This window comes from Vicugna pacos, chromosome 18 (assembly GCF_048564905.1).
Source record: "Vicugna pacos chromosome 18, VicPac4, whole genome shotgun sequence".
Classification (NCBI taxonomy): domain Eukaryota; kingdom Metazoa; phylum Chordata; class Mammalia; order Artiodactyla; family Camelidae; genus Vicugna; species Vicugna pacos.
The window spans coordinates 33,819,499-33,839,533 of record NC_133004.1 but is presented as its reverse complement, the minus strand read 5'-3'; the positions used below and the strand labels follow the sequence as shown (position 1 = coordinate 33,839,533).

Genomic DNA, 20,035 nt, shown 5'->3' with positions numbered 1-20,035 from the left:
TGAGTCCAGGTATGAGCCCTGGAATTGGCAGGGGGGTGAGGGTCTCAACCCAGCAGCAAATCAGAACAGCCTGGGAGATTTTTAAAAAGAGTGATACCCAAGGCATCCTCCCCTCAGTCCAAGTCAGTCAGAAAGGGCCCAGTCATCAGTATTTTTAAAAAGCTTTCTGGGTGTTTCTAAAGCACAGCCTGAGAACAGAGGCCTGGACACTCACAGAGACACAGAGGTGGCAAGTGGCAACGCTGGCTCCACAGGAGCTAACAGGAAGGCCCCATCCAGGCACCCTCCTCACAGTCAGGCTGCCACCTATGGTCAGTGATCTGGGAGCCAGGTCATGGAGACCCTGCCTGGGCGACAAAAACCATGAGCCCTTCCCTCACCTGAATGTCAGCCTAGGGCTCAGGCTGTCTGAGCATGAGTAAGGGCCTCACGGACTTGAAGAACACAGGTCTTCTGTTAGAAAAGCAGCAGGAGGACACTTGACCCAAAACACGAAAACAGATCCAGAGATTAAAGGCCCAAGACAAGAGGAAGAGCACTGAGGAAATAGTAATGTCAAGGCCTCGGATGTATATCCCCACATTTACATTCCCTCAGCACAACCCTCTTAGCCCTGACCAAGGTCTGCATCCAGCTGGGTGGCTGCTTGAGCAATGAAGTAGCGTGAGCAGGAAGCAGGCCTCCCCTGGGGCCCAAAACCACATCCTTGGGAGAAGCCTGGGAACTCCTCCATATTCCAGGGCTCCAGGAATCAGCCCATACTTACTTATTAAACTTCTAAACCAAGGGTGTACTCTACTGAGACAGACCTGGACTAGACCCTACTTGATGGGTGAGGGGGTGGAGGGACTTCTACAGGAAAGTAAGCAGAGACACCACACAACAGGGGTAGCCCATCTCCAAAGTTTTTAATTCCAACTCCAGAAAGCCGGGCCAGGCCAGGTGTCTGGGGCTCTGGGCTGTTCTTCATCTTGTGGGCCCCATGCCCAGCCCCTGGCCTTAGCTTCTCACTCCTGAGTCTTCAGACCATCAACCAGGGTTGAGGTCCATCCTCTCACAGGTCCTTACCGGTGACTCCTTCTGCTCAGCCTCCTCCTGTGCCACTCTGAGGGGGACCTCCTTCATAGCCAACTCATCCTCGGGTCTCCTCCCAGGGGACATCAACAGTCTAGGCTAGGACCCTTGCCCTCCAGTTCTAACCCCATCACCACAGCCAGTAAAGCCTCGGTCAGGGGCCCTGCCTCTTCGCCTGCTGCCTCCACAAGCCCCACTAGGGCCAGGGCTCGCTTCCGTGGGCACTGCCCTGGCCCCAGTGTCCAGCGAGCACAGTGGGCAGCCAGCCGGGGCCGGCCCAGGCGGAATACCTCACCCACGGACTCTGGGCCACCCTGAGGTCCCAGGTGGATGCGGCCCACGGCTTCTTCCAGCTCCTCCTCCAGCCCAGGCAGCAGGAAACGGCCAGCAGCCTCCAGGGCCTCCTCAGCCTCTGAGCCCAGCAGGGGCTGGCCTGGCGGAGGAACAGGCCCCAGGGCAGCCCCACAGCCCCGGCAGCCATGCAAGTGATGCAGGATGGGCCAGGCTGCACTGGGTGACAGGCCTCGAAGTGGCACTAAATCCATCTCAGCTTCGGCAAAGCTGCCAGCTAGCAGGGCCCGGAAAAAGGGGGAGGCGGTGGCAGAGGTGGCTCGCTGGGCAGGGAGCCGGAGGCCTGAGTCCAGTAGGAAGTGGAGGTCAGGGGCTGGGACAGGGGCTGGGCCCAGCAGAGGTTCATAGAGGCAAGGGGATGGTGGGTCTAGGTCCAAGGGAATTGCAGGTAGGAGGGCTGGGCTCACGGTGGGAGACACCAGGCCTTGGAGGCAGGACAGGGAGTCCGCAGCAAAGAAGAGGAAGAGCGGATGCGGAGCTGGCCGAGTGAGTGCCGAGAGGAGGAGACGGAGGCCGCCCTGGTCCAGAAGTAGCCGGCGCCACAGAGAAGGCTTCCTTTAGGGAGAAGAGAGAATCTTCTAGAAGGTGGAAGAGGGTGGGACTGGGGAACAGCAACCTTGCTCCCCCAACCCCTGCAAGGCACCCACATCTCCCTCACCGACAGATGAAGGGCAGGGTCAGTGCGCAGGCTACACGGTCCTCGGGACTCCCAGAGAGCAGCAGGTGAGTGAGGGCACCCACTCCAAAGGGCGATTCAGCCTGCACGGTCAGGTTCTGCAGCAGCATTTCACCTGCAGGGATGGGCAGAGCAGGTCAGGTTGGGAGCTGGTGTCCAAGACTGGGGTGGGACAGACAAGACAGGCCTCTGGGCCCCTGAAAGGAAGGAAGGTGTAAACTCAGGGCAAGGAAGAGGGGGATGACCGCAGGCTCGGGAGGGATGAGGTCCAGACACTAGGAGCTGGAGGTCAAGGACAAGAACAGGAAGTCGGATGGTCAGAGAGGGAGGCTGGGCCCTCAAGGCCTGAAACAGGGCACAGAGGACAGGGCCATCCCTAGCAGGGTTGGAAGGGGTGGTGGGGCCTAGGAGGGCATGCTGCCTGAGCCTGGGTTCACAATCAGTGAGCCCAGTGGGAAGACAGGATAATGCGGAGCCAAGAAGAGACTGGATAGGGAGATGCAGACAGGCATAATTCTAACACGTTGGGGCCAAGTCTGGTGCCAGGGTCTCTGGACCCCAAGGCTCGTGTAAAAGTTGGAACTCTGTGTGCAGCCCCGATAGAACAGGAGGGAGTCCCTCCCGCCACCACCTAGCGGCTGAGGTTGTTTAAAGGTGAGCTGAGGGCAGCGGGAGCGGGTGAGCCTCAGGGTGCAGGGAAGGCAGAATGGGGTAGGGGCCTCGCATGTGGGCGGAAAGGCGCTCAGGGACCCACCCAGCTCCCGGTGCTGGTGCTGGTGCTGGCTGCGACGAGCAGGCCGGGTCCTCACGGCCGGCCAGTCGTCGGGGGCAACGCCGAGGACCAGCCAGGCACGCAGCAGCGCGGCCCCGTAGCTGCGCACGAAGGCCTCGAGGCAGGCGGGGTTGCAGGTGAGGCGCGCCAGGATGCGCAGCGCGCGGGGGCTCGGCGGGCCCGGCGCGCCCGTCACGTAGGCCAGCAGGCCGCACAGGGCGGGGCCGGTCACCAGCGCCCCGCTGGGGTCGGGAGCCTGGGAGAAGCGCGACAGCAGCAGCAGCGCAGGACCCTCGCGGCCCCACGGCTCCTCGGCGGCGGTGGTGGCGGGGCTGCGGCCCGGGGTGCGCAGGGCGCGGGGCGTCCGCAGTGAGGTTGGGCCCAGGGAAGGGCTGGCTGGATGGGCCGGCTCTGGCGGCGGCGGCGGTGGCGGCGGACAGCGCTCGGGGGACCAGTCGGGGGAGATGTCTCCTGGGCCTGCGGCATAGCCCTCAGAGATCAGCCAGGACCTGCATGGGAAGAAACAGGGGATGGAACCCAGAGCTGAGGGGAGGGCGCAGGGCCAAAAGATTGATCATGCAAAAGGAGGTAACTGAATCCAGGAGAGAAGATGGATCCAGGGAGGGATAAAGAGAGGTGGGGGAAAAACCTGGTTCCTTCAGCAATTACTGATGCCTATTATGTGCTAAGATCCGTTTTAGGAGAAGCAATGAGCAAAAGTTCCTGTCCTCCTACCCTAAAGGGTAGGAGGACCCTTTCTTTTCACATATTGAGATATAGGGAAGTCATTCTGGCTTACATATGAGTTAACTTGAATTTGATGCTAACTAAAATAGCCTGCTGTGGCCTATCAAACATATATTGTACATCTGCTTTAATTCTTAAAGGAAAGGACATATTGACTACAAGAATGTCCATGTTAAAAATAAAGATTAAATGTCCCTTTTCCGGGGACGCCAATGCTGGTCCTCCTTTGATGGTAAGACTCTCTTCCCAGGTACCAAGGCCATACTGTACATGCTGTACGGTATGTGCTAGTCTATTTTTTGAAACCTTGAAGAAATGTATCCCTGACTTGTTTAGTGGTCTTTGTTCTGATAAGATATAAAACTGTGCTAGAAACCCTGCTTCTCTGGAGCAGTTTCTCAGAGTAATCTGGGAAACAGGCTTCCAGGCTAATCCTGTTTGGCTCAAATAAAACTCTTCTATTCTTTGTTTTTCCTTTTTTAGTTTTATTTTCTATTCTTATTATTGATTATTTTTGTCGACAGGGGAAAAGGATAACAAAATAGGGAAACCACAAGGTATGTTAGTGTGGTGTGAAGTGATGCATATGGAGGAAAGTAAAAGGGAATAGAAAAGAGCCGGGGGAGGGGAGAGCTGACATTTAAAATCAGGTGCTGATGGCAGCCCCCACTGAGAAGGTAAGATCTAATCAAGGCATACACAGGGGGAACAGCAACCAAAGAGGCTCTGAGACAGTACTTACCTGTCAGGTTCAAAAACTAGCTAGAAGGCCAGCGTGCAAGAGTATCGTGGGCACCAGGAAAGCAGTGGGAGGTGAGGTCAGAGAGTCCACAAGAAGGCTGATATTTACTGAGCGCTGCTTAGTGCCAGGTAAGGTGCAAAGTGCTCTCATTTAATCTTTACAACTTTATGGGTTATGTATGTATTATTATCCTCCATGCTACAAACAAGGAATTTGGGGCTCAGAGAAGTTAATTAACTTTCCTGAGATGACTCAGCTTAAAAGTGGTGGTACTAGAATAAGAATTTAGACTCCAGAGTGTATCATCACAACCAGTGCACATACCACCTTCCAGTGAACCTGTCTGGGACCAAAAGTTCAGAGGTGCTGGGGTGGAGGAAAGGTCAAAGGTGGCCCCAGGGGAGAAGAGGTGTATTTAATTAGGACTAGAAAGTGGTCTTGTTCAGTGAGAACCCGGAATTAGGAGTCAGAGTCAATAAAAGTCTTGCTGAGACAGAATTGGGGGATTAAGCATAGGGAAGAGGGTTGGAGCAGACACAAACCCCCATCCCACAGCATCAGCTGGGAACTCACCTGAGGCTTCGGAAGCTTCCAGCCTCTGCTCTCTCAGGGGTCCGCTCCTCAGGAAAGTCCCAGGAAGCAGCTTCTCTTCCCTCTTCTTCCTCATCACCAGCCTCACCACACAGCTGCCCAGCCAGGAGAGGTACAAGTCCCAGAGCCTGCAGCCGGCCCAGGGCCCCAGTATCATAGAGGAAACCCACAAGGGCGGCCACAACACGAGGGTGCCAGGTGCTGGCGCGAGGATCCCGCAGCAGGCCCATCAGCAGCTCCAGACCACCAGCATCCCGCAGTCGGGCCCGGTTGATGGCCTCCCGGCACAGCAGACACACAGCCCGCACCAGGGGCTGCTGGGAGGCGGGGCTGGCCCCGCTGGGGCCCCGACGCCGCCGAAGCTCACCTAGTAGCACCTCCACGCCACCAGCATTGCCCAGAGCAGGCCGCACCAGGCCCTGGGCACACAGGTTGGCAAGGATCAGGATAGTTGCCTCACGCACTGCTCTTTTGGGGTGGGAGGCCAGGCCGACCAGTGGGCCAAGTCCCCCACCCAGACTTAGCTGCTCAGCACAGGCCCGGGAGCAGCCTCGACTCAGCTCCAGGAGGGCACGGACTAAGGCCAAGGTAAGTGCAGGGTCTGGGGCAGCGGCCAGAAGCTCAGCCAGTGGGCGCACCGCTCCCTGCTGCGCTAGGGCCAGGCGGTGCTGGGGTGAATCTGCCAGGTTGCGAAGGGCACGAACCACACTCTGCCGGCACTGTGAATCCTGGCAGGCCGTCAGGCTCTCAACGAGCAGGGGGACAGCACCTGGAGAGGGAAGAAGAGGACAGAGGGTGAGCAAGGAAAGACCCTCAAGTCCCTTGTCCACCCCAGGTCCTAGCTGACTCCCCCCTCGGAGACTGCTCACCAGCAGAGTGGATGTCCCCACAGCTCTCAGGTTCCATGGCTAAGTTCCCCAGAGCACGGGCTGTTCGGTTCTGGATGCTGTCTGTCTTCACACACTGAAGAATGGTCACTGCAAGAGAGTTTGGCCTCTTGAGGGTTCTACTTCTTCTTGTCTCTCTCATTAATTACCTCAAGAATGTGGCCTGAGAGAGACAGGGAAGGTCTGCAGAATAGGCTAACACTTGCTGGGTCTGGAAGGTTCAATAGGTAGGTATTTGCTAGAAGGATGGTGGACAGAAGTGTTATAGGGCATTTCAAGTTTGGAAGCAAACTTTGTAAAGGCCCAGAGGTGAGACCAAGTGTTTATGCTATGACCTCATGAAGGGCCTTGATCAGGATTTGAATGTGAGGATGCTGGGAGCAACAGAGGGTTTTAGGAATGGGAGTGATATGATATAATCTGGCAGCCATGGGGACAATGACTACAGGGGAGAAGAATAAGGCAGAGGGAGCAACACCGAGGTTGTCACAATAGTGAGAAAATGGCTTGAACCAAATCAGCTACCAGCACAGTCCAGCACATGGGCACCATTTTCTGGGCACATGATGGAAGAACGCAAATAAGTGATGGTTTCAGGAGATATTTAAAATATAAAACAGAGAAGGAATGACAGGGTTATACACTAACAACAAAACCTATCATTTATTGAGGATTTATAAATGTGCCAGGCCTCTCGTTGAATACATCAAGGTCTGCATGCATTTTTGCAAATTTTAAATGTTAATGCTTTATTTTATTCAAAAAATTAAGAGTTCATCAAAATAGGCAAAATTTCATAGCTGGCAGGCAATGACATGTAAACTGTGTTCACATTGTTGCCACTAGGAGGCACCAATTTAACTGGTGAGTAGAAAACCTTGCCATTTTTTGTTAGGATTTGTTCTGTTTTTTTTTTTAATTGAAGTACAGTTGATGTGCAATATTATATGGTATAGGTATACAATACAGTAATTCACAGTTTTTAAAGGTTACATTCCATGAATAGTTATTATAAAATATTGGATTAGGATTTGTTCTTATTGTTCTAGTTTTTTTTGGGGGGAAGATAATTATGTTTATTTATGTATTTAACCCAGGACCTCGTGCATGCTAAGCAGGTGCTCTACCACTGGGCTATACCCTCCCCTCTTATTGTGCTAGTTTTTAATAACTGGAAGTACTCAGTCCATGCTTAGAGTATCTGAGTTCTATTTTTGTATTCCATTTTCTCCCTACCCCAATTTTTCGAGGTAGCTATTACCCCATATTACAATCCCAGCCTGGGAGGGTTCTAGCTGACTGCAGAGCCCACTTCCTTAATCACTACTCCTGATCTCCCGCTCATCAAATGGGACTTAAGAGCCCTGCACAAGGCCAGACACTCAGTAAGCACTGAGTGCCTGCTGTGAGCATAAATGTAGGTTAAGAGTCATCTGAAAGAGTCATCAAATAACCCTTTGGCTCCAGCAGCCCAGATGCGAGAGAGGTGCTCCACAGTCAATACCCAGATCATTGGCTGTAATTATCTGACCTAGGAGGGCTAGGGTACGATCTATAGAGAGGCCAGTGACGTCACGGGCCATGACAGCTTGAGAGGTGGGGGAGCTGCGCCGTCATAAAGTGCATTCTTTCAGGATACAACACAAAGAACTAAAGACCGCTTAGGCCCAGATAGGGACAGAGGCGTAGTTGGAATCCCTCTAGGATATGAGGGCGGAGCACTTACCCAATGGGAGAATGCCCCCGAGTCTGCGCACTTCAGCCCGGCACGCCCCTTCCGTACAGCAGTTGGCTAGGATGCTGAGCGCCAAGTCCAGCGTCTTGCGCAGGCGCGCTGGAGGAGAGGGCGCCGCCGCCGCCGCCGCGGAGGGGGCGGGGCCCGGCGATGGGGCGGGGCCAAAAGAAGCCGCTGACTCCACCGACGAGGGGGCGGAGCCGGGGCCAGTCTGGGACGGGGCGGGGCCCGCTGCAGCCGCTCGCCGTAGCAGCGCAAGGAGGGGGCGGAGCCCGCCGCGTGCCCGGAAGCGCTCGATTCCCCCCGCTGCCTTGACGTGGCGCGTGCGGAGGGCTAGGAGTGCACGGCCCAAGGGTGTCTCGTTGGTAGCTGTGTCCTTTCCCCCACCTAGACCCTCCCCGGCCGCCGCCGTGAGCTGCGCGAGGCAGAACGAGAGCGAGTCCGTGGGGGTTGGCTTCGCAGTCGCCATCTTGGCTCAGGCCTAAGGCTCCGCCCCCCTCCTCGCAGCTCATCCAAGGGAGCGGAACTGGAAGAGAGGGGCGTGGCCAGGCACCTCCTCTCTGACGCTTTTTAAATAGCGCCGCCGCAGTTATTATGCAAGTCGGAAGTTGTAGTTCGCGATCCCAGTTGTCTGACTTGAACAGTCGCAGAAGACACGTAGAGAGCAGTGGTTAATCGTTGTACGAGACAAAGAGGCGCGTGCGGTGCACGCTGGGCTGTGTAGTCCGCGCCAAGCTTAACACACCTAACTTAGGATGGATGGGAAACTCTCCCAGGGTATTCGGATGGGTCAGTGCCTCGGGGGAACCCAGACATCTGACCAGAGTCTCAGTACCGTCCCGTTCCAGGTGACTTGGCTAGTCCGCCCCCAGCGTGTCCTCGGCAGCGATAACCTTTTCCTGCAGGCTCTCTCTGCCGCCTCCCACGGGTGGCCGGGGCACCGAAGTCTGCGCTGACCGACTGAGAACCCCGAGCCAAGCGGAAAAAGTCAAGTTCCTAACAGTGGCTCCAAGTGGGAGCACTTGTTCCGTCAGGTGAATGAGAGGGTTAAACCTACCGAGACCGTTCGCTGCTATTTCCTAGACTGGCACGGGCTAGTGGACATTTCCGTTTCCGTTGCTGGATCCCTGGGTCCCAAGTGTCTCCAGCTCTGGTTGTGTTTATGAGTTAAGTAGCTGGTATCTAGAAAACGGGACTCTCTTCACCGCAATGGAGTCAGCGGCGCCAGAAGCTGCAAGGGAGAACTGCAAGGGGCAGAGCAGGGGGAGAACCGGACGTCAGGATCCCAGGGAGTCCTGGGGTCCCCCTTCAGTTGCGGAGTTGTTACACCCAATCGGCCCTTCTTGATATGGCCCGGGCAGCCGGCCGCTCGGGAAATGATGCTGGGCCTGCAGTACCTACGTAGGTCAGTCTCTGGCCCTGGGGAGGAAGAAGATCCTGCCAGGACCAACTGTCCTGCTGTCCCCAAAGCCTTCGAGTGCCGGGAATGTGGACTGACTGCAGCCTATCTCCCTGACCTCATTCACCACCAAAGCAGCCACGGAGGTGACAAGCCCTACTGCTGTCCAGAGTGTGGCAAAAACTTCCAACGTGGCTCAGATCTGGTTAAGCACCACCGGGTACATACTGGCGAGAAACCGTACCCCTGTCCCGAGTGTGGCCGTTGCTTCAGCCTGAACTCCAACCTCATCCAGCACCGTCGCTCCCACTCAGGCCTCCGGCCCCACGAGTGTCTAGAGTGCGGGGAGGCATTTGGCCGCAGCTCGGACCTGGTTAAACACCAACGGGTGCACACGGGTGAGAAACCTTATGCCTGTGCGGAGTGTGGTAAGACTTTCAGCGTTAGCTACAACCTGATCCAGCACCAGCGGACGCACACAGGCGAGAAGCCCTACCGCTGCGGGGAATGCGGCAAGAGCTTCAGCCTCAGCTCTAACCTGGCGCAGCACCAGCGCTCACACATGGGTGAGAAGCCCTATCTCTGTGCCTGGTGTGGTGACAGCTTTGGGCGTAGCTCTTACCTGCTCAAGCACCAGCGTTCGCACACAGGGGAGAAGCCCTACAGTTGCTGTGAGTGCGGCAAGAACTTCACCAACAGCTCGGACTGCCTACGGCACCAGCGCACCCACAATGGCGAGCGCCCCTTCAGGTGTCCTGAGTGTGGCCGTGGCTTTAGTGAGCGCACCCAGTTCACTGAGCACCAGCGTATCCACTTGAGTGAACGGCCCTATGCCTGCCCAGAATGTGGCAAAATCTTCAACCACAGCTCCAAGCTCCTGAAACACCAGCGAGCGCACACAGGCGAGAAGCCCTATCAGTGTCCCAACTGCAGCAAGAGTTTTGTAGACAGTTCAAATCTGCTGCGGCACCAGCACACTCACACTGGCCAGAAGCTTTATGCTTGCAGCGAGTGTGGCAGGAGCTTCCGCCAGAGCTCCCACCTGCTCATCCACCAGGTGGCGCACAGCGGTGAGAAGCCCTATGTCGGCCTGCAGTGTGGCAAGGCCTTTGCCCGCAGCTCCAACCTGGGCCAGCACCAGCGGACACACCAGGGTGGCAGCCCATATCCCTGGCTTAAGTTTCAGCCCCAACTTCAGCCCTGACTTGGGTCCAGACCTCAAGAGGCCTGAGCAGACTAGCACTTCTCAGCAAACCGTGTTTCTGCTCCTCTAGGGTTGCTGGTTTGTGGGCTGAATCAGGGAACCCCAGGCTGGAGGAATCAGAACAGAAAATTGGACTTAGGCCTGGCCTGTGAGGCCCTGGAGACAGAAGGCCAGCTGGAGGGAGATTTTTTGGATGGCAAGTGCTATCCATCACTGGCGCAGCTGCTTCAAGATGCAGATACACCTTTGGCAGCTGCTGGCCAGATCCCTTCAAAGGCCTAGGGAGGGATGATGCTAATCACACCCAGAGCAACAACTACCTTGTCCCAGAGGAACAGGGCTGGACACCAGGAAAGCCCCCATGAGGAACGCAGTGGAGAAGGGAGCGGGGTCTGGGGGCCCTAACCTCCAGAGCAGACCCTAAGGAAGGCTGTGTTGTGGCAGAAGGACCAGGCAATTTGAATTTGGGACTATTATGTGAGCTCTGGGGTGTATGACCCCTTTGAAAGAGAACTCTTATAAAGAACGGGGTGAAACTGGTGGGGCCCTGGGCCAAAGCAAAGGACGAGGAGACCTGTCTGTTGATTTCAGGGGATGCTTTGTGCCATTTCTAGGCAGGGGCAAAAGGCCCGAGATTAGTCATCTACCCCTTCTTCTTCTTTAGCCTATTACCTTGCAGGTTCCCCGGGCTCTATCTCTGATCCCTCAACAGGAAAAATGGTGAAGATTCACTTGTGCCCAGACACTGGGGATTGGACATGGCCCTTTTGCCTGGGCCCTGCAGAGGGCTGCCTAAATAAACAAATGTGTTTCTGTTGGTAAAACTTAAGCGTATATGGAAGCCAGAGGGAGGCTTCCTTAAGCAATGCACAGTGTGTGCCCAGAGCCAAGTCTAAGCTGTGAGGCCCTTCTCTTTCCTCCTGGTAGCTTGCTTTGTTCCTGGGAGGGGCACAGACTGTAGCCTTTTTGAGGTTGGGGGAGGCCTACTGCCCACCCAGTGGAACCATGAACCCCATACATCTGGTGCCCTGTCCCACAGTCTTGCCTTTTATCAGGCTTGGTGCATCTAGAACTGTACCCACATAGAATAGGGGCTGAAGGGAAGTAACCCCTCTCTCAGCTTCTAACAGTGTCCAGGCTTCTCTCTTCCTATCTGTGTGACCTCGGACAGGTCTACCTCTTCTGAGCTTCAGTTTCTTCATCTGTAAAACAGGGATGATGATAGTTACCTCTCAGGATTGTGGCAAGGGATTCATGGGACCACCTACCTGAAACACCCGGGTCAAGGAAATGATTTGGTAAATGTCAGTTCCCCACTCTTCCTCAAGGCTCGAGCCCTTTCACTGGTGGCATCGGTCCGCAGGCACCACATGCTAGCACTTGCTAGCTTCTCCCAAAGGTTATAAAAATGAGGAAGACAGCCCCAGTCCCAGGGTAGCTTTGTGTCGCGAAGGAGAAGGACTCAGGACTGATGCTGGCAGTGGAGAAAGAGCACTTTCACCTGGAGCAAATATAAGAGGCTTCCTCAAGGTGACAGCTAATGGATGCCACTTGTCTCCTGAAGCTGGGAGCAACACATGCCCCAGGGCACGGGGTCCCTAAAGAAGGGAAAGCTTCTTGCATGTTCCCCATCAACGGCACTTCGTAGAGCACAAGTCAGGGCCAGAGTTGGAAGCCTGAGCCAGGCACATCCACAGTAGGCGCTCAATAAATAGTTGTTAAGATCAGGTCCTGTTTATACTCTTCCGAGTGGCCTTTGGGGCTCAGCTTCCTCAGGGGTGGATTGTATTCTCTGCAAAATCTCTACCTGCAGATGGATGTTAGGTACGTGGCAGAGGTGGGCGTGGGAGGAGGATTTGTTTGCACAATCCCTTTTAGTTACCTGGAAGCTAGTTTCTCATATTAAGAGGCGCTCTGAAAATACTAAGGCCTGGGACGGTTGAGAGGGAGGGGAACTCAGTAATACTGCCTCCCCTGGGCTGGCCCTTCTGCTTAGGTCAGGACATGAGCTTGGATTCCGTCCAGATCTGTCTCAGATCTCACCCAGTCTTGGGACTCAGGTTCCTCCTCTGAGCCTGGTGGGCGGTATAGAGGCAGGTGTCGCAGAGTGGGTGTGGCCACGGTCTGGCAGCTGGCAGTCCCGCCCACCCGGAAGCTCAACTGTGACGACTTCGGTGCTTTTTGGGGAAGGGTGCTGGGGATGCTGGAGCAGCACCTCCCGGTCCAAGTCAGATTCCCTCCCTCCTCCCGTCCCTCGACATTCACCAGGAGGACAGGGATTCTGCATTGTCTTTATTTAAATGGTCGATATTTTGTTCATTACGCATTTTTTTACATTCATTTTGATTTTTGAAATACCGCATTACAATGTTGTTTATCTTGATTACTGAGTTTGGAGGCGCCCCGTGAAATTCTGTACCACAATTCAGCGCCTCACTCGCCTTCGCCTCACTCTAATCCCGCCTGGCCTTGCGACCCAGCCAGCCTCTTGAACCTTGCCACCCAGCGCCATCCAGCCCCGGCCGCTCGCCACTGCCCTCTGCCCCTAGGGGGCGCGAAGTTCCGGCCTCCAGCGCGTCCTGTGCACCCTCTGCGCACAGGGAGGAGAGAGCGGCTCGGGGGCGGGGTCGACGCGTCCGCGTGAGCGCGGCTCAAAAATCGCTGGGCTGGGGCAACTGGGTGACCCCTGGCCAAGGTGTCCTGGCCTGGCGTGGTCCCGTGGTCCCGAAAACCTCATGCTTGAGAAGAGACCGCCTCTAGCCATTCCTCTCATGTTCTAGTTAGGGACTGGGATGGGGTTCCTATGCAGCGCTCTGTGGTGTGCTCACTGCTCTTACCGTTTCGGCCCTTCTTGGGAAGGCTAGGGGACGGGGGCGCGTTTTCTGGGGAGGTGAGAAGCTAACTGGGCGGCCGGGGGTGGAGCGTCCCCTGCCAGAGGCTGGGTAAGGATGCTTGAGACCCTCCACATCCGGGTCTCCGGGGCTTCGGGGGCAGGGGTCAACGCACTTCCCGCTCCCAGGACCCCCTGCGGGAGACTACATTTCCCAGCAGGCCCCTCGGAGGCTGCCGGCCGCGGACCGGCAGTGGCGCCCCTCTCGGAACAGGACGTGGAGCAGAGAAAAAGTGGGGAAAAAATGTTACTCTATGAGAATTTCAGACGGCAGAGAAGTGCTTCATAGCATCACCCATGGAGTTTCCAGACTTGCTACCCCAGCCCTTGATTCCTTGTTCTCCCCTAGCACAGCACCTCCAACTCAAGTCCCGCCAGGTACCACATCCTATTCGCCTACTTTAGAAAGTTTTCTCAACTCTGTCTTCCCTCTGTTGCCAGTTCTACTGCCTTAAGTGCAAGTCCTTGCCATCATCTGCCTAGATTATTGCAGTAGACTCCTTTTCAGTCTTCTCTGCTTCCAGCCTCTGCATTCTGGTTCATCGTACATATAATCCATCAGTGACAGTACTCGCTTAAACCCCAGACTCCAACATTGAATCTGATGTCACTCCCCTGCTTAAAAGCATCTGTGCCCACCCTCACCCCCCAACATGGCTTACAGAAGAGAGTTCAAATGCTTCAACGTGACCTACATGTCTTCTCAGTCTGGCTCTGCCCTACCTCTGCAGCTTTACTGGCCACAGCCTTTCACACCTCTGTGTTTTTGTAGTTAACTTTATTTCCAACTGCCCAGAATGCCCTTCCCCCTTTTCTGTTACCTAAACTTGTCCTACTTATTATGTGAGCCCCCAAAGCCTTCCCACAGTCCCCTGTCACACCTGGGGTGGTAACTGCTACAGCGTCATTGAGAACCGTCGCGAATGCCGGGTCACATGTCTGACTTCCCCGTAGATGGAGCTCCATAAGGGCAGAGACTCTGGCCTAGTGCCTGACTCACCGTAGGTGCTCAGTAAATATTAATTGAATCAAGGAACCACTTCTGGTTTGTCAGAGTTTTGTTTTTTTTTTTTTTTTTTTTTAATGCTAAGACTCAGGTTTCTTTCATCCTTGTCCTCCCAAGATACAACGCGACACACTTGGGAAGTTAACCAAAGTGACCACGAAGCTGACCACACCCAATCGAAGTCTTCCTGGTCATTTTACTTGCCAGTCAATGAGATCATGGTTATGTCTATAGTGGTAACAGAGAAAAGCAACTAAAGACAATGCTGTTTACTTGGATCCAGTGCACTTCACCGGAAGTGGTTCCTTGCATTGTAAGGATGAGATTATCACAAATTGCAAGGATGGTCTCATCAAATTTTCAGCATCATCAGTGATAGTACAGAAGGGCCTTCAAGTGTATTGTCAATAATCAGCATTTGCAGTGGCAAAATAGTGGTTTAGAAAATATCTGAGATTAATAAGTCATCATTTTAAGGCCTCTTTACATACTAGTTGGTCTAGTGAACACAGCACTTGGATGTGAGATGTAGGGCTCATATGGGAGCAGCAATTTCAAACTCTGGCAGGTGGTCTAGCCACAGTCTGGCCTTGAGTTACACCAGCCACAAAGCCAACTAAGCACAAGTGTGCCTGGCTCAGCTAAAGTCTTCTGTGTCCCCAGCATTAGATACGTATTTCAGATAAATCAGGTAACAGCATATAGATTTATTTTGATGAATAACACTGCACTATTATGAAATGGAAGAAGAAAATAAAAATACAAAGACTCAACCTATTAAATCCTTAGCAAGTTGGACTATATCTCAATGTATGATTTATTTGACTTAACTCCATTTTAACAAATATCAGAGCCCTTCACTTCAAGTGCCCATTAAGTTTAATTCATTGAAGTCATACATCCTCCAGAATGTTCATTAAAGACATTTATAACATATCTACAAAAGAAGGCAAAAAAGTTTCAATAAAATGTGGATCACAGTACAGGGGAACAGAGTAGGAAATGTGTTGGTAAAAGTTTAGAGATATGCTATCTTTTCACTAGAAACATTTAGCACACAATGAAGACTCAAAACCCCCTCTCATACTGGCTTTTTGTTATTTCATGGAACTGAAAAGTCTAAGAGTACAAATCTTTCTCAATTCTGGTACATCTTGATCGGGGTGGGGGTTCAAATAATATTAACAAGGCTAGATCTCTCCCAATCTTTCAAGTCTGCTCTAAAAATGGCTTCAATATTGGCTTTCATCTAAGGCTCCAGTTGAACTCTTAAGTCCAGTTGAAGTACTACTGTGTCTCAACAGCTCCAGAAAGAAGTCCCCAAATTGAGACTCATGGACCTGTGCCCCTCCCAAACCAATCACTATGGCCACGAGAACGGAGTGCTCTGATTGGCTAGGCCTGGGTCAGGTGGCCCCGCTTAGAGTTGGAGGAGGGAGTCAACCCCACCTGAACTGTGAACAGAAAATGGTGGTGGTAGGGCTGGTGGTGGTAATTTCACAAAGAAAACCCAGAAAGTTATTACCAGAAGAAGAAGACATAGGTATGATGAGCAGATGACACAGAAAGACAGATGTCTGTTATAATAAACTTCTAGTCCCTTCCAGTGTCAGAGGAAGCTAACAGCCCCTCTTTAGACCCTATTATCCCATAGAATGAGCTACTGGTGGGCTCTACCCTGATTCTGTCTTACCTCAAATTCCCTTTACTGTTCATTGTAACTAACCCATGTCTTGTATTATCACTAAATTGTCTTTTGGGACAATTCCATTTCAAATATTTGGTCTTAGGGCCTCCACAAACAAAGTTTATATTTAGTAAATCACATATTGGATTGATCGTTGCTTTGGAAAATATGATCATGGTCATGGTCATGGCGTCCCAGGAAACAGGCACGAGAGAGACCTCCATGCAGTCATCCCTCCACACCCTTCAACACCAACAGCAGAGGAATGTCTGAAGGGGGGCTGGGATGCTGCCCACTCGGGTTTATTTAACAGCTGGTGAACTTGTTCTTCCCTCTGCCTGCAGCAAAGAAAAACCTAAACTTCTAGAAACTGGAAGGTTTGGCAGCAGCTCAATTAATTATGTGAGAGAGAACTTATGAAACAGTAGTGGGTATAAAGACAGCAGGAGCTGGCTCTGCACTGCCTCTTACACAGAGGCAGTTAAGACAAAAACCACCATCAGCCTAGAAAAGCACAGACTCCCTGTATAGAAGTCTCTGGGTACTTGGGCAGGTGTGCCACAAGGGGGCGACAGCAGCAGAGGATGCTAGCAGCCCTCAGGCCACTGACCAAGTACCAGCCAGAAAAACTCTTAGTGGGAACTTCCAAGCTGAGACCTGGGAAAGAGAGTTCTCAGGGAATTGTTTGGCAATGACCATCAAAGCTCTGAGCGGAGAGAGGGGTGCTTAGAACCTTTTCACGTAAAAATACCCTTCTTCATTTCTGTTTTCTCCTAGAGTCATATCGTAAGTTGGGAGGGAGCTGGAGGGGGCTGTGTGTGGACAGAGAAGTTCAAGTAACTTTAACTGGAATAAGGCCCCATCTTCTCAGCAGCAGTTCCAAAGTCCAGCTAGGAAAAAGCAACTATAGGAGAGATTCCATCATAGATCAGTGAGGGTGCAGGAATAATTTAGCAGCACTACATAACATTTGATTGTTCAACAAGGTTCCTAAAAAAAAATGCCCACAAAAAGGTAAAAAAAAAAAAAGCCCTCCCCCACAAAAGAACCAGTTTAGAATTACCAGGAAGAACAGGTCTGGAGTCCCTTCTTGAAAATATACCTTCCTCATTTTTCTTTCATATATTTAGATTAGGTACATAAAACTTATTTTTCTTTTATATATTTAATTCAGATCAGGTGTATCAGCTCTTGATCAAAACTGGAGGCATCTTGTTGGACAGTAGTTCTGAAAAGGCATTTCCATAGAGTTATCCAAAGTAACATGGTTCAAACATTCATTAAATACATATATTTAGAGCACCCACTTCATGCCAAGTTCAGTGCCGGTGCTGAGGACAGAACCACGAACACCGCAGATGTCAGCCCTGCCCTGTCTTGCAGATTTCTAAAACCCTGATTTCTAGAGCCTCTGAGGTTCATACGGGCCTGCCTGTGTGTTCTTCCTCTTCCTCCAAGTAGTCAGGTTTTTTCCAGACTGAAATAACATACTTAGCAGTAGACAGTTGTCAAATTTGTGGCTGTCCAGCACCTTGGAAATACTCATCCTATACTGGGGGATTTTCTCCAAGATACAATTCCCACCTCCTGAAGGCAAAACTCAATTTCTCAATCTTTAAAATGATTTTTTTTTAAGTAGGGGTGCTGGGGATTGAACCCAGGACCTCGTGCAAGGTAAGCATGCGCTCCACCACTGAGCTGTACCCAGCCCATTCCAACCTTTCTTGAAGCCAGGGCACAGGCAATGATGTCGGTGTTGCTGATTGGCGCCCTCTTAATTCTTTGATTCATAAGAGAACAACTCAAAGATGCAAGTTTCACGAAGAATCCATTTTCAAGAGGGGGTGAGGGTGGAAGAATCTGGCTTTTGAGGCAATAAAATTATTTTAAGGCAGGACAAGAAAAATTTTAAGCAGAAAATTCTCTGCCCATTTGAGGCACCACCCCTTCCCTTTAGTGTGCATTGTGAATCTGCATTATCCATTAACTTTAGATCCCCTTAGAAGAACAGGAATGCCTGCTTGCCAAAAAAACAAAAGAGAACAAAAAGGCAATTTTCTCCTAGCACCAGCAAAGTAATTCCTTGGGAGATAACACTCCTTTCCCAATACTGTAACAGGTCACAATAACTCAATATATGCATTGTTGGACTATGTAAATTGTCAATATGTTATTCTGATGTATAACCCTTTGTCTCAAACACTTATAATAACTGCCTTGACCTTTAGAAACGTCCTCAGAGCTTTCTGTAAGACTGTCTCCCCAGTTATTTTTTTATTTTTATCTTTTAAATTGACTTACAGTCAATTTACGATGTGCTAGTTTCCAGTGTACAGCATAGTGACACAACTACATACATATATTCCTTTTCATATTCTTTTTCATTATAGGGTATTACAAGATATTGAATACAGTTCCCTGTGCTATACAGCCAGACCCCACTGTTTATCTATCTTATGCACAGCAGCTAGTATCTGCAAATCCCAAACTTCCAATTTACCCCTCCTCTCTTCCCACCCCCTCCCCCGGCAACCATAAGTTTATATTCTATGCGAGTCCGTTTCTGCCTTTTAAACAGGTTCATTGGTGTCATCTTTTAAGATTCCACATATAAGTGATATCATATGGTATTTGTCTTTCTCTTTCTGGCTTACTTTGCTTAGTATGAGCATCTCTAGGTCCATCCAGCTGCTACAAATACTGTCTCCCTGGTTACAATCCTCAGGTTGGCTCGAATCAAGTTTTCCTCTTCTTTCTTAGACTGACTATTAATTAAATTTTTGATGACACTTTCCAGGGCAGCACTGATGAAGTTTCTGGCATCCAGTGTCCAGCACTGTGAACTGTGGTGGTGTCTCCCTGCAGCTGGCCCACAGAACGGTTTGTTTCTGGCGGTGCAGATGGTAGTCCTCTCGGGCTAGACCAGAGATATTGCTACCTTAGGTTCCCAACTGCTTATCTTTTAAAAACTAGTCAAAGCGAATTCTGCTCTTTGCAAAGAATTGTTACTAATACATATACTGAGCTCCAGTTATGTGCCAGACTCTAACCTGGCACATTCCTATATTACTTCACTTAAACTTCATAAAGATCATTTAAGGTACAATTTATTATATATTTTACACATTTAAAAAAAACCCTGAAATTCAAAAGGACACGATTCATTCTGCAAATATTTAGTAAAGACCTAGCCACTGGGAATAGAGTATTGAACAAAATAGTTCTCTGAAACTATATATATGTGTACAATATTGTATTTTAAATGTCCCTTTACTTTGGTAAGAGGCACAGTACAGCAGCTGTCTGGAGAGAAGGATCTCCTGCCTGTCAGGCCTCATTTTAAATATAGAAACCCCCTAAAAATAGCGACTCATGTTACAGACTCAACAGGTGATTGGCCCAAAGAGAGGAGAGGGGAGCCTAGGCCTCAGTGAAGGAGACTGAAAGGACAGTGCTGTTGTCCCCAGCTTCTCCCACCGAAATGGCTTTGCCTCTGAGGTCCTTGAGTCGGGGCTTGGCCACTGCGGCCAAGGGAGACCACGGAGGGGCCGGAGGTGAGTGCAGCCAGAGCCTGACCCCTTGGGTTCCTGGCCTTGTCCATCTGTCCCCCAACTCCCACCTCTGGGCCCTTTCAGGGCCCTGGCAACACCCCCACCGGTGACCCTCCCTCGCGCCCCAGTCCACCTCTCTCTCTCACCCGGGCCTGTCCCCTGCTGCAGCCCGCACCTGGCGCCTCCTGACCTTCATGCTGGCGCTCCCGAGCGTGGCCCTCTGCACACTCAACTCCTGGCTCCACTCGGGCCGCCACACGCGCCCGGAGTTCATCCCCTACCACCATCTCCGGATCCGCACCAAGGTACACTGGCCCCAGAGGGCGCGAGTGGGCAGAGGGGCGAGGGGATGCGGGGGCCCCCCAGGCTGACTCCTCGCTCTCCCTCCTTCTCTCCACAGCCCTTCTCCTGGGGAGACGGCAACCACACTCTTTTCCACAATCCCCGGGTCAACCCTCTGCCCACGGGCTATGAGCAGCCCTGAGACCTTGGCTGATGCCCTCAGACAATAAAAGTGTGGAAGCTGTGTGTCCGCAGGCTCCTTGGGGCTCGCACCGGGAGACTGCGGGGCGGGTAGGGCGTCGATGGCTCTCTCCGGGAGCATGCACACGGCGCAGTGGACGCTCCACCTGCTCTTCCTGAGGCCCTGACTTGCGAGGGACTTGGGGAACATCCTTGATGAACAGGTATGAGATGGTCGCTCCTCTCTCACCTATTAATAAT

At 52.2% G+C, this 20,035-nt stretch overlaps 3 protein-coding genes across 6 annotated transcripts; 2 read left to right on the top strand and 1 right to left on the bottom strand.

Moving 5' to 3' along the window:
• Window positions 1-889: 889 nt before the first annotated feature.
• Window positions 890-8,165, bottom strand: ARMC5 (armadillo repeat containing 5). Its single transcript, XM_072943000.1, has 6 exons — window positions 7,567-8,165; window positions 5,823-5,930; window positions 4,936-5,722; window positions 2,856-3,382; window positions 2,084-2,216; window positions 890-1,980 (listed from the first exon to the last, which is right to left on the bottom strand). Exons 1-6 carry the CDS (start codon window positions 8,042-8,044, stop codon window positions 1,161-1,163), a joined length of 2,853 nt encoding a protein of 950 aa, XP_072799101.1. The 5' UTR covers window positions 8,045-8,165; the 3' UTR covers window positions 890-1,160.
• A 54-nt stretch (window positions 8,166-8,219) lies between these two features.
• Window positions 8,220-11,007, top strand: LOC102539956 (uncharacterized). Its single transcript, XM_072943001.1, is given in 2 exon segments — window positions 8,220-8,818; window positions 8,821-11,007. Coding segments are annotated over 2 exon segments (1,392 nt in total). The 5' UTR covers window positions 8,220-8,784; the 3' UTR covers window positions 10,179-11,007.
• A 2,249-nt stretch (window positions 11,008-13,256) lies between these two features.
• Window positions 13,257-19,838, top strand: COX6A2 (cytochrome c oxidase subunit 6A2). 4 transcript variants are annotated; one of them, XM_072942997.1, is made up of 5 exons: window positions 13,257-13,446; window positions 18,559-18,641; window positions 19,229-19,315; window positions 19,481-19,617; window positions 19,713-19,838. In XM_072942997.1, exons 2-5 carry the CDS (start codon window positions 18,569-18,571, stop codon window positions 19,794-19,796), a joined length of 381 nt encoding a protein of 126 aa, XP_072799098.1. In that variant the 5' UTR covers window positions 13,257-13,446; window positions 18,559-18,568; the 3' UTR covers window positions 19,797-19,838. The 4 variants fall into 4 exon arrangements, with proteins under 4 accessions (XP_072799098.1, XP_072799099.1, XP_072799097.1 ...); XM_072942998.1 differs by lacking the exon at window positions 18,559-18,641 and having other exon boundaries at window positions 19,143-19,315; XM_072942996.1 differs by lacking the exon at window positions 13,257-13,446 and having other exon boundaries at window positions 18,295-18,641.
• Window positions 19,839-20,035: the final 197 nt, after the last annotated feature.

Bases quoted from the DNA above. Each gene is read 5' to 3' on its own strand.
- COX6A2 (XM_072942996.1), top strand. From the start codon at position 18,545: ATGACACTTTCCAGGGCAGCACTGATGAAGTTTCTGGCATCCAGTGTC. The intron at 18,642-19,228 runs GTTTGTTTCTGG...TGTTGTCCCCAG, and splicing joins TGCAGCTGGCCCACAGAACG to CTTCTCCCACCGAAATGGCT. The intron at 19,316-19,480 runs GTGAGTGCAGCC...CCCCTGCTGCAG, and splicing joins AGACCACGGAGGGGCCGGAG to CCCGCACCTGGCGCCTCCTG.
- ARMC5 (XM_072943000.1), bottom strand. From the start codon at position 8,044: ATGGCGACTGCGAAGCCAACCCCCACGGACTCGCTCTCGTTCTGCCTC. The intron at 3,383-4,935 runs GTGAGTTCCCAG...CTTCCCATGCAG, and splicing joins GGAAGCTTCCGAAGCCTCAG to GTCCTGGCTGATCTCTGAGG. The intron at 1,981-2,083 runs GTGAGGGAGATG...TTCTCCCTAAAG, and splicing joins ACCCTGCCCTTCATCTGTCG to GAAGCCTTCTCTGTGGCGCC.